The sequence below is a fragment of the Ascaphus truei genome, chromosome 4 (genome assembly GCF_040206685.1).
Source record: "Ascaphus truei isolate aAscTru1 chromosome 4, aAscTru1.hap1, whole genome shotgun sequence".
Taxonomy (NCBI): domain Eukaryota; kingdom Metazoa; phylum Chordata; class Amphibia; order Anura; family Ascaphidae; genus Ascaphus; species Ascaphus truei.
Window position 1 is genome coordinate 370,476,610 of NC_134486.1, and position 12,973 is coordinate 370,489,582.

At 42.8% G+C, this 12,973-nt stretch overlaps 1 protein-coding gene across 1 annotated transcript in view; it reads left to right on the forward strand.

Annotated features, from left to right (window-relative positions):
• The window catches only part of DDX1 (DEAD-box helicase 1), a 43,049-nt gene that overhangs the window by 14,083 nt on the left and 15,993 nt on the right, over window positions 1-12,973 (forward strand). The window contains exons 8-12 of the mRNA XM_075598388.1: window positions 5,189-5,272; window positions 7,858-7,934; window positions 9,312-9,384; window positions 9,503-9,579; window positions 10,411-10,525. Of these exons, the coding sequence (XP_075454503.1) occupies window positions 5,189-5,272; window positions 7,858-7,934; window positions 9,312-9,384; window positions 9,503-9,579; window positions 10,411-10,525 (426 nt within the window). The remainder of the gene's footprint in view (window positions 1-5,188; window positions 5,273-7,857; window positions 7,935-9,311; window positions 9,385-9,502; window positions 9,580-10,410; window positions 10,526-12,973) is intronic.

The following is a 12,973-nucleotide window of genomic DNA, read 5'->3' on the forward strand; positions in this document are numbered from 1 at the left end:
TCCTAATAGATGACATTTTCCATTTAATGTCACCTACCTAGAGTGCAATTACAGGGGGCTTTATATAATCATCTGATTATTTGTGTGTTTTTGTTCTGCGTTCTCCCTTGCACCAGGTAGTTTAATTCTATACTTTATGTGTGTTTGTGTGGTGAAGCGACGTGCCCCCTGTGTATCTTGGCGTACAGAAGTAGCTAGGATAGAGGTATGTAAATAGTGGTGCAGTGTATGGACACAAGTAAACGGAGAGGGAGGAAGTGTTGATAGGAGAGTGGGGGTATGGTGGGCAGAATAGAGACGTTTACAAAAGTGACAAATGCAAACAGAAAAAGCAATAGGGAGAGACAAAGGTATTGGGTGATAGTTATTAGATATTGCAAGATAATGAGTATGATTTGAGGCGGTTTTAGAGGGCGGTGCAACACCGAAGGGAAGGCAGAGGCTTCCAAAGTTATAGTTTTTCAGTTGTGCATAAAATGTCAGATTATCTTAAAAAGTTACGTTCTCCAAGTTGCAGAGTGATTGTTAAAGCGCTGAATCCACTTCTTTTCTTGTTCACCTCCTGTTCAACTCCACAGACACTTAAAATGTGGCACTTAGGCGGCCCAGTCATTTACATTGGCATAGCCAATACAGACTGATTTACATAATCTAACAATAGCACAATACAAGGGAGGGAGGGGTTGTGATTTATTAGCACAGGCAGAGGGACACGCTGAAGAGATGTTACTGTCCGTTGCAGCCAGGTTACATTAATAGAAGTGAAAGTGACTTGATCTTCAAGGTTCGTGATATATGCCTTAGAGAAATTATTGGTGTCAGAAACTGAGTGGGTGGGAGTCTGTGTTTGTCCTAAATAAGATATTTTATAAGTGTGCAGCAATACGGTATTATTGGTTATTATGGCATGGTCATTTTTGTAGGGAAATTAGGTATTCCAAGCAAATTATTTTGTTGCAGCTGAAGACTTTTTTTTTTTTTTTTTTTAAACGGTGTCCAAAACCATAAAACAAGGTTGCTGCCCACGTTAAAATGAATTTTCTCCTGGGAGTTCAAAGTCCTATGAAGGATTGCACTGTTAAGAAACTAAAAGTACCAATAGTGTAACAAAACAGGAAGAAAAAAAAAAAGATTCCCAAATGATGCACTCTTAGGGTAACCTCCTAATTAAAAATGAACTTTTAATGCATAATGAATAAAACTGATGAGTACCTAAAAATAAACAATTAAAATAAATTCTAAGGACAGCAACCTCTATTGTATATGTGGGGCTAGAAACAGCAGATATGTTCAGTTATACAGCTCAACCACGTTATAACGCTATCCGTTACAACGCGAATCTGCTTATAACACGATGCAAGCGTGGCTCCCAATTTTCGTATTTATTGAATACTTTGCAACACTATTATTGGTGTCTTAAATAATTTATTGTACAATGCAGCAATAAAAGATTGAAACAATACAATTGTAAATTATTTCTATATTGTTGTTCTATAGTATTGCAATTATCGCGCGCGCAAAAATGAGACATACGAAATTGATAGCATGTATGTTAATGGCTAGAATTTTCTACCGAGATCCACTTACATTGCGATGTGATTGTTTGGACCCTAAGCACCGTGTTCTAACGTTTTTGAGCTGTACTAGTTAGTATCTCAAATATGCAAACGGGTAAACAAAGGTTTAACCCACGCAGGGCTCTAGAAGAAAAAGGTAGCTGCAGTTGCAAACAGATATTAAAACACGGTCACTTCAAATAAACACCTGTGTGATAGTCTCTCCCAGCAACTGGCTCACATAAGAGCACTAGATAAGGTTGAGATAAAGAGACTCGCGTATCTTGAAGTATATTGCACCGTGTGGGAAAGTCCTCCATGTAGAATGCTGAACGAAAAACCGCCAACCCCTCCAGCAACGCGACGTCGCGAGGGGCGGTCACATAACCGGCGGTGATAGCGTGAATGACCCCTGCTATTGCTGCAGCCCGGCGTGCTACCAAAGCAGGAACAGACAGGAACTCCTCCCCCAGGAGGCAGGAAGTGATGCACAGCCGTCACAATGAAGAAGCAGGAGGAGTTCCTGTCTAGTATCTCAAATAGTTGAGCCTGGTGGTTGCAAAACAACATTAAACATAGATTAATCTAATATACCAAGTAAAAACACATCTAAGGTAGAAGTACCTATATATACCTTGTGCTTACCGTGAGGAGTGAAGTGGAGAGGAAAATAATGGTCTGTGAATCATTCAGTGACGTGTAAGGCCATGCTTATGATTGCAGCATGCGCGTGTGTGACGCTGCGCCCCACCAAAACAAATTGGTTTCAATTGTGCGATCGCGGTGTACAAGCGCGTGAATATTGAGCAGGCATCTGAAATTGATCTTGACGGCCGCGTCACGTGAGTGGTTCAGCCAATGAGGGCGAACTGCTCATGTGACATCGTGGCCATGCCTCCCTATCGCCTCCCGATGCCTCCAGCTGGCGGTGCAGGTTTCGCTTGCGAGTGACGTCACGAGGTCGCACGCGCACAGTCGGAGCAACTATAATCGAGGCCTGATGTGCAAATAGAGAGGGAGGGATAGATCTTATGGTATGGAGACCGTGCCTCTTGTGACTAAGTAACCGTTATATTGGCTTGGCAGCATGCCCTGTAAGGCTCAATAATGGGTATATTGGCTGAATATATTGGCTGAACAATAATGGCTGAATATATTGTTGCTTTTTGTCAGGCTGTATTAGCTGCAACCTCATGCTGTTTCAGCCCGTGTCACGCCTGTGAGGTCACTCTAACGTCAATAAAGCCTGATATGCTTTTCACTCGACAGGTGTACATATCAATAGTGTAGCCTTCATATGTGTTTTTTTTTTTTTTTTTAAACCTTGTCTGTAGTTACCAGGTACATACTATCAGATATATATGTTTCTCCATTAGCCATAATTAATTGCCAAATTGATATAGACACACCCAGTCCACTAGGGGCTTAGCAAAAACAGTCCCAATACGAGTAAAACAATGTATACTGAGTCCACTGTAATGTAACTAAGAGCTTGAAGAGAAACAATCAAATTCGTTTTTTTTCTCTTTAACTTTATTAACAAGCACAGGTAAACTGCAGTATGAAAAGACTGTTGTAAAGAAATGTGTGAAAGCAATCAAATGTATACACTGTTAATTACTATGAAACGGGCATCCTATTAGTCATGCATAAAGGCCACTCCCCCTAATCAATATCTTCAGTGGTCGATTACAGTTCAATCCTGAAACATTCTGTCAAACTGTATTTATCCTGTTACCAAATAATTGGTCATTATCAGGGACCCTGAGTCACTAGCCTCCCATCTCTGCACACATCCCTTTCTTTGCTGTTTTCACATTAGTGTCCTACAGAAATATATTGATACAGAACAAGCGACAGTCCCTCTACTCAATTTTTTTTACAATAATAGTTGGTGTCAGCTCTTTAACCAGCATTAACTGTATTATATTTTCTATCTCTAGTCCCTCTACTTGGTGAGTTCGAAGGTTTAGACAGAATAGCAGCATAGCAATGTCTGTGAGAACACACCCGCACACTGCACACACCTGTACAAATCAGGAGACCTTTCCTCCAACACATCAGTCGTATGAAAAGACAAAGGTCGTAAATTAAAAAGTCATTTGTCTTCTACCTCTTTTAGAGCACTCCCAATTGAGGTCAGATTTCAAGATATAGAGAACCGCAAGGACAAAGAGAGGTGTTCTCCTTAAGGTTAAAGCCAGATGGGGGCTGGCAGTGTCCAGCATTTGGGAATACTTTCATGCGGCACAAACTGCTCACATGGTTCTCTGGCACACCTTAGCCTATACACTTCTATGGGTGGACATTGGGAATCACTAAACCTCACCAACATCACTAAGAGATATTATGTGGATATCTAGGAACCATAGTTAAGGGAGGAAGGATGTTTCCCACTAGACAATGTCCCTCAGAATATGGGAGTTCACAGGTGTAAATAAAGGGTTAGTATAGTCTATGATCACTGTGTTTGATAATACCATGTTTCTCCCGGGTTTTGGGAGGGAAAGCTTTAAATGGTGGACAGACAATAGAATCACCAGGAATAGAGAGATGATTGGGGAAAGTGGTTAAAACATTTGATTACCTAAAAGAGCTACAAAAAATACTGAATGGAGAACCTTTTCTGTTATATACAAATTGGGCATTTCACTCAAAGCACACTCCATAGGGGTATACCAGACACTAGCACATACTGTACATGGAAATGGTATTTAGAAGTGATCCACATGCCAAAAGTCTGATAGCCAGCATATATCTGGAGCTGATCCCAGAGGAAAAGGGGTTGGAAGAATCACATACAGTTAACGACAATGGGAGGCAGACCTAGGGGAGGGGGACATATGAGAAGCCACCACATCGATCTCCACGAATAATGTGATAAAGGATAATGGCTACAACCTACTGTATAAGTGCTATTTGACCCCGGCCATAAAATACACAGACAAGTGTCACCCCTATGGTTTAGCGTGTGTGATCAGGAAAGTACATTCTTACATACCCGGTGGACATGTGCACAGATAAAGAGGCTGTGGAGGCAGATATTCCAACTATTAAAGTCCTGGACACACTAGCAAAACCGGATCCTTGTGTTCCAATAATCCAATTCAGGGTATACCTAACAGAGTAACTCTCCATATCCGGTCGGCTGCGAGATGCAGCATAACCGCCGCATCGAAGAAACCAGCCCCAGGCCTCCATGTGGTAATAGCCCGAATATGGCGGACCTTATGCTATGGAAAAAATGACAGTGATCCTTAATGGCTCTTTAGAGAGAGACATGGCAGACTGGGAACCTTGGTTTTATTTAATAAGCAACAGGGATAGATAGACTGTACTATATAGTGAATATGCTAGAAATAGAAAACGTGTTTAACTGTTATACCATTTGTGTTTAAATTAAAGCTACTTATACATCCTCCTATGTCCCTCATACCCTTCCTTTTTATTATTTCTGTACCCTTCTATCCCCCATCCCAACCCCTCGTTTTTTGTACCCCAAAATTGTCTAAATGAAAATAATAATAGATTAAAAATAACTCATTTGGAGAAACCTCACAAAGAATAGTTATCCAGATGCGTTTTTTTTAATGTAAATTGTTGCATAATGTTATCTACTCTGTGTTTTATAGGAAAATACTATTATGAAGTAGCCTGTCATGACCAGGGATTGTGTAGAATTGGCTGGTCTACTTTGCAAGCTTCATTGGATCTTGGTAAGTTCATTTCCACTCTGGATGCTGTCTACAGGGCGATAATTTACCTTCACTTGTTGAGGAATATCAAATAAAATAATACAGTACCACTTATTAGAGACAAACGTTATACACGGTCTTTTTCTTATTCATACTTTATTCTTGTTCTCTTGTGTTGGAGGGTACCAAAAAACAGTATTGTTGTCTATGCTGCTGTATACTGATTTTTTTTAAATCGGCCGTGCCAATGGATTGGCACAAATTATTTTGCGGCTGTGACGATGTGGGTAGCTGGCGTTCACAATAAAGGTGAAGCCCAGCTAGCTACCCCTAAAACCGTGGTTCCCCGGCGGCTTATCAGCACCTATAAACCATGTACAATGTATGTGTTTTTACCCTCATGTATTTTACCTGCAAAACTGGGACCTTGGGAACGTGACTTTAATAGCTCATACAGGGGGACAAAATTGGTGGAAATGTATATAAAATGTCCTGGGACAAAGGGACCGGTTGTCCCATAATTTTACCTGTGAATCGCGTCTGATTTGCGGGTACGCGTATGCATTTGAACAACGTTATGTTTCCCATATTAAATATTGTATTACCCAGCCAGCACGTTCTCAGGACTTGGTTTTAAAACTTGGACTGCTAGGCCAAGTTTTACCACCCAAGTTGTAGAAAAGAAATGTGTTTTAAAATGTGTATTCATCTCAATGGAGGCAGTCCCGGTACTTCGATTAGCCGGGATGCCTGCATGGAGATGGGGGATCAAAGCGGAGGATTTGAGTAGCGAGGTGTCGGGCCATTTGGTTTAGCGGGAAAGGGCAGAGAACCAGGTCCAGAGACAGGGCTCCCTGCGGGGAGACTTTGTTCTCTCAGACACTGTGGGCAATCCCAGCATGAGGTATGGGGCTGGCAAGGGGAGAGCCGTTACTTTTAGGCACGGTTCCCATTGGCCAGTTCGAATTTCCCGCTCGCCTTCTACCTGAGCCCATCGGTACTCCCCCTCCTCTGATGGGTGCAACAAGCCGAGCCTCCCGCTTGTGAGTGGTTGTTGCATTACGATCCGTAATCTGATTTGCTGCTAGTCCCTGTTCAATGTTAAACAAAAGACCTCCAGGTCTATGTAAGGGGACTGCTTGATCAGAGTACCAGACTATTCCTAGGCTTGGTCCGGTGAAGCAGAGGCAGGCTTTGCTTGCAATAGCAAAGCACTCGGCATTGAGATGCCGGAGAAGCCTGGCCATGCTTAGGACAAGTTCTAGAGACGCGGCCAAGTTAAAATATCGAACGAGGACCCAGCCAGCGGGGTAAGCCAGTTATGTATCCCGTAGATAGTACCGTAGCGGACAGGGTAAGCCTTGCTGAAGCAGGCGCCCTGCACCTAGTGAGGCTAGTGTCTCCCCCCAGACCCCTAGTTAAGTGTGTATTTCCCTGTATTTTGTGTTCCATTGTATGCCTGCTGGTTTTACCAGAATAAACCATTTTATTCCACTACCTTGTCCTGCCTAGTGAAATTGATCCCGGAAGGTAAAGTGTTAAAAGTACTGGTCTTCAGTGATAGCGGCCCACTGTCCAACTGCTCCTCCACACTCTCGCTCAATTTCTCTCTCCCCTCTCTCGCTCAATTGCCCCCCCCTCTCGCTCAATTGCCCCCCCTCTCGCTCAATTGCTCCCCCTCTCGCTCAATTGCTCCCCCTCTCGCTCAATTGCTCCCCTTCTCGCTCAATTGCTCCCCCTCTCGCTCAATTGCCCCCCCTCTCGCTCAATTGCCCCCCCTCTCGCTCAATTGCCCCCCCTCTCGCTCAATTGCCCCCCCTCTCGCTCAATTGCCCCCCCTCTCGCTCAGCCCCTCTCTTTGCTCCATTGCCTGCCCCCCATATCGCTCCATTGCCTGCCCCCCCATATCTCTCTATTGCCTGCCCACCCATATCTCTCTATTGCCTGCCCACCCATATCTCTCTATTGCCTGCCCCCACATATCGCTCCATTGCCTGCCCCCCCATATCGCTCCATTGCCTGCCCCCCCATATCGCTCCATTGCCTGCCCCCCCATATCGCTCCATTGCCTGCCCCCCCATATCGCTCCATTGCCTGCCCACCCATATCGCTCCATTGCCTGTCCACCCATATCGCTCCATTGCCTGCCCACCCATATCGCTCCATTGCCTGCCCACCCATATCGCTCCATTGCCTGCCCACCCATATCGCTCCATTGCCTGCCCCCCCATATCGCTCCATTGCCTGCCCCCCCATATCGCTCCATTGCCTGCCCACCACCCCCCTCCATATCGCTCCATTGCCTGCCCGCCCACCCTCTCGCACAGAATTTTACCTTTGCGGGTTGGGTACAGCTATCAGATGTGCAAGTTAAGCTTGACTTTCAGGCGGGCCATCTTCTGCCACTGGCGGGGTGCAATGATGGGGGGTGGCTGATGGGCGCCTGGCCCGCGGGCCACTGGTTGACCATTCCTGCTGTATGCTTTTTGTTCTTATGCATTACTCACAGTTACTGCTCCAGTCTTAGGAAAACTTTGCACATCTTATTGTATAAATAGAAAGTTTGCCCATTTTTATGGAAATAATTGTGGTATCATTACATTTAGGAACTGACAAGTTTGGTTTTGGCTTTGGAGGAACTGGAAAGAAGTCTCATAACAAGCAGTTTGATAATTATGGAGAGGTGAGACTTCGTACTGTAAATGCATATGCATATCATCCACCTGTGCCCATTCAAATGCACCTAAGGGTTTCTGATTACTACCGAACAGTTAACTTTTGATGATCCACTAATTGTGCCTGGTTAGCATGTTACTGGTTTACCAGATGTGAATGGCCACATTGAGTGCAAAATGAGAATATTCTGTTCTCCAAATTACTATAAGCATGTTGCATTATGTAATGATTCTCCGTATTTCTGTGCTATTACAGCTCCCTATTGGAGAGTAAATAACGTACAGAATACTCTGTGCCTTACATAGTTACATAGTAGATGAGGTTGAAAAAAGACATGTGTCCATCAAGTTCAACCTATGCTAAATTAGACAACAGATCCTATACAGTTACAGACTTTATCCTAGATCTACACTTATTGATCCAGAGGAAGGCAAACAAAAAAACCCAGTGACATATCATCCAATGATAACTCCTAAGGGTTAAAATAAATTCCTTCCTGACTCCAAGAATTGGCAATCGGATTACTCCCTGGATCAACATCCTTCCCATGTTTACTTATTTGGTATATCCCGTTATACCTTTCCTTTCTAAAAAGATGTCCAACCTTTTTTTGAACAAACCTATTGTATCTGCCATCACAGTCTCCATGGGTAATGAATTTGTTTAACCATTGATGGTATACAATAGCAATGCTGTTTAATAATTGCTTTTCCACTGCAAGTGTAGTGTTATTTAGCTGTGCTGAAAGGGATTCACATGGCAGTCTACAGTTTTCATTGTTACATAGTAGATGAGGTTGAAAAAAGACATACGTCCATCAAGTTCAACCTATGCTAAATTTAGACAATAGATACTTTATCCTATATCTATACTTCCTATTGTTGCTGTGTAAGGCCTCGGCCATGTTCCCTGCTTGCTGGCGGAAGCGCGCTCCCGCTCAGCACTGAGCCCCTACAGCCGAAATTAGAGCGGCTTTAGTAGGGGCTCACCTATGCTTCCGCAAGCGCGCGGAAGTGTAGGTCTTAGGGGAATTTAAAATTCCCCCGCTTGCCGGCGCGACAGGCCGGTCACGTGTGCGGTTCGCCCAATGAGGGCGAACCAGCTCCGTGACGTCACTGGCCTGCCCCCAGCCAGTGACGTGCCCGCCCCCGGCCCGCCCCCTGACGGCCCCCTGACAGCGCGTGCGGTAAGCAACCTCAAGGCCAGGGAAAGCACCCGCTTTCCCTGAGCCTCAGCGAGCAAGCAGGGAGCCTGGCCGAGGCCTAAGTTTACTGTATACTACCTTTGTCTTATGGACAGGAGCTGGGACTCATTACACTGATTGGCTATTGACTTATTTCTGTCACTGTTTATCTTTATGTAACTGATATTTCTTTTGGTGCAGGAATTTACAATGCATGACACTATCGGCTGTTATCTGGACTTGGATAAGTGCACCGTTAAGTTTTCCAAAAATGGTAAGTTGGAGACTTGTTCCCTTTCTTTTAATGCTGTTTTATTTAACAGTTTTTAAATTTTTTTTTTTTTTTTATTAAATCTCTTATTTGTAACAGTCCTTTTCCCAATCTGTTTTAGGAAAAGACCTTGGCCTTGCATTTGAGATGCCTTCACAATTAAAGAACCAGTCATTTTTTGCATCCTGTGTTTTAAAGGTATGGTCAGCTCTGTCAGTTGTTAAAATCTTTGTTTCCATGGTGAAGTGCAGCTGTACAAAAAGAAACCTAAGTTGCACATGGGGTAATTTTTTTTTCCCCTAGATAAACAATGTTCAATTTGTTGTCTAGTCATCTAATTGTTTTGTGCGACCTGATACGTGGATATTTGTAGACATAGATATTTAGAACTCTGCCTGTGCAGCGCTATACATATTGTAAAGACGCCATTATAGTGACCGAGCACGTGACGTCGCGCGCAAGCCAAACATAAACTAGGCTGGAGGTGACCAGGAGGCGTGGCTGTGACGTCACGTGAGCAGTTCGCCCTCAGTGGCTGAACCGCTCACATGACGCGGCCGTTGCACTGCAAAAATAATTTCAGTTGTCCACTCTGTAATCTGTCGCTCCGTAGCACTTGGTCGCGTGCACTAAATGTGCCTTTATTGGTCTCCATTAGTTTGTTCCGGCATCGCACGTGCGTCGCCACTATAATCGCGGCCCAAGACTTTACAGGGGCATTAAACCATGCCACAAAAATGTTTAATAGCAGACTATGGTATTTGCTTCTGTAGCGCTGTTACTTTTGAACAATATTGTCTCCCAAAGCATTGTCTGCTTCACCTCTCCCTCTCTCTCTGCTTAGCATTTTTAAACTTAAGTCACATTTGCAACATATTCTGGTTATTTCCATCTTGCATGCAAACATATGCATTCATAGATTAAGCAGTGTGAAAATACTTAAGGAATGTTTGTATTCTACTGCTCATTTGTGTGTGTTCCGTGAATTCTCACACACCTGGTTTTTAATTTCCAATTTAAATCTTTCAGAATGCAGAGCTTAAATTCAACTTTGGAGATGAGGACTTTAAGTTCCCACCAAAAGATGGGTTTGTCGCTCTGTGCAAGGCTCCTGAGGGTCATACAGTGAAATCTCAGCACACTGGTATGTTAAGCATGTTATTCTTTTGTATAGACCAGATGCATACTATGCTGTCTCTCATTCTGCATTCATCTTGGTTAACATACATTGTGTGTGTGTGTGTGTGTGTGTGTGTGTGTGTATACATACATATACTTTAACAAACCAATGTGACGATTGTAGTTGAAAGCACAAAAAAACAAGGAATCGCTGACAAAAAAACAGAATAAGACTATCTCAGATGAGACAAAGCTGTTACTTAAGAGACAACAAAAAAATTAAACATTCTCAAGACGCATGAACAATAATTGAATATGCAGAGCTGTGCAAGACGGTCTGTAAACGTGTAAGTGAAGACGTGTCTAAAATAATGAGCACTTGCAGTAGATGAAGCAGCGATTTATTATTAGGAAGGAGCAAATCATTGCATTCAAGACGATGGATCAGCAATAAAAGACTTGTAAAGAGAATTTAACGACTTCTGCATGAAATTGTAGGGGCACATCATCCAGCAGAGGAGCGAGAAGGAACAACCATGAATGTATCGGGCATCTTCCAGAAGAAGTGGCAAAGGGAATACCACCTATGAAGAATGAGAAGGCTCTTTGTTAAGATGAAATTACAACTGAAATCTTGAAAGAAACTGGGGACGAAGAGAAAATCCTTGCAAAACTTTTTGCATGCTGTTTGAACAGAAGAGATTACATAATTATCCTCACCCACAAGAATGAGACAACGACCTCAAGATCAACAGACCAGTCTATTTTTAATCACTTACTAGATTTTTATGCAGATACACGCTAATTGGTTTCAACAGACCCTACACTTTGCTCAGCCTAGAGAACAAGTGAGATTTCGCAGTAGATCTAACACAGATATAACAAATGGACCACATCCAAATCATACAAGAAGTGATTTCCCCAAGTAATGAATACCATCTACCACTCCATTTAGGATTCTTAGATTTCAAAACAGGGTTAGATTCAGTTTACACCTCAGCAGTTTTAAATGCATTAAAGTGTTGAAGCTTACATTCACATAAGTAACATTATCAAGTGTGCCACATCAACAATTAGATTACATGAAGATACAAGCAAGTTGCGGATCAGCAAGGAAGTGCGACGGGTAGACACCAGGCCACCAAATTGGGAGAAAAAAGGGAATCAAAATCAATGGGGCATACTACTTGCCTACGATTAGAGATGACGTTATTTTTCCACAAGCCCGGAAGAAATCCAGCAACAAATCAGAACTCGCCGAAGCAAGTAAGAATGTGGTTATCCCTATGAATCTCCATAAGACCAAAGTGATCAACAAATGTGTCAACTCTGCAAAGATCTAAATAAATGCAATAGATCTAGAGAAAGTCTGGCTATTTCTACCTTGACCGGCAAGTAACAATGGTTGCCAACCTTTTGAATGAAATCAATAGGAGAATGATCATGGGATGGAGAGCATTTGGAAGAAACAAGATAATCTTTTAAGGGACCTTCCACTGTGCCTTAATTGGGTTCTGGAAAAAGAATGAATGAATTTGAAACCAAACAAGTCTGGCAGGGGTGAAGAAATGAAAATGGTAGTGGGCTTGACGTGTGTCGCAAGAAGAAATCATCATCATTGGACAAAGATGGTACTCGCCTTTGATTCCATGGGAGAGTAAAAGACCACAACGAAGACCAAAAGTAAGAGGAAATCAGAATTTGTTGGAGCAACTTGAAGAGGTTTGCAATTGCAATACCTGGCACATTATTGGAGGAGCCCTTCATCCAACAGTGGATCGACGAGGGCTGTGTGTGTATACAGGTACATGCACATACGCACTCATAAAGAAACACTCAAACTCTGCAGAAAACTCTAGAGTGCTAACATATTTTATTCAAACCGGATCGATATTTTGATCTTGAGAAGGGTACCTGTGGAGGACCAAAATGACGATCCGGGTGGAATAAAATGTCTTACATTTTTCAGAAGACCTGAGTGTGCTGAATTTTACTTTAATATTGTGTTTCAGAAAAGATCCCAGTAGCGAAGGCCTTAGTTTAACTGGCATCTCCTTCAAAAGAAGTATAAGAGGAAATAGTGCCACTCTGTGCTTATCTAAAATAATCAACCAATGTTGTAGGGAAATAAAAGCTTTGTCGCCACTCTGTAGGTATCCTCCTTCATTTACTCCCTACTATTTCACGTTCTCCCCCACTCATTTACACCCCAGTCTTAACTGTTAGTCTTTTAACATAAATGAATGTCCTATTGATCAGCGAGCAATGTGATCCGGTGAAATGTGTCATGCAGCTTTCTCTTGACCTCCAACCTGTTTCTCATGTTATTTTTTCCATTTTCCCCTTTGATTTTAAGATGCTGCATTTGTCGTTCTTCCTGTTGATTTGTATCTGTGCTTCAATACTTTGTAGTGTTCAGTCATCCTACATGGTTTTTTGCATGATCAAAGTTTTATTGCAGATTTTGGTTAGA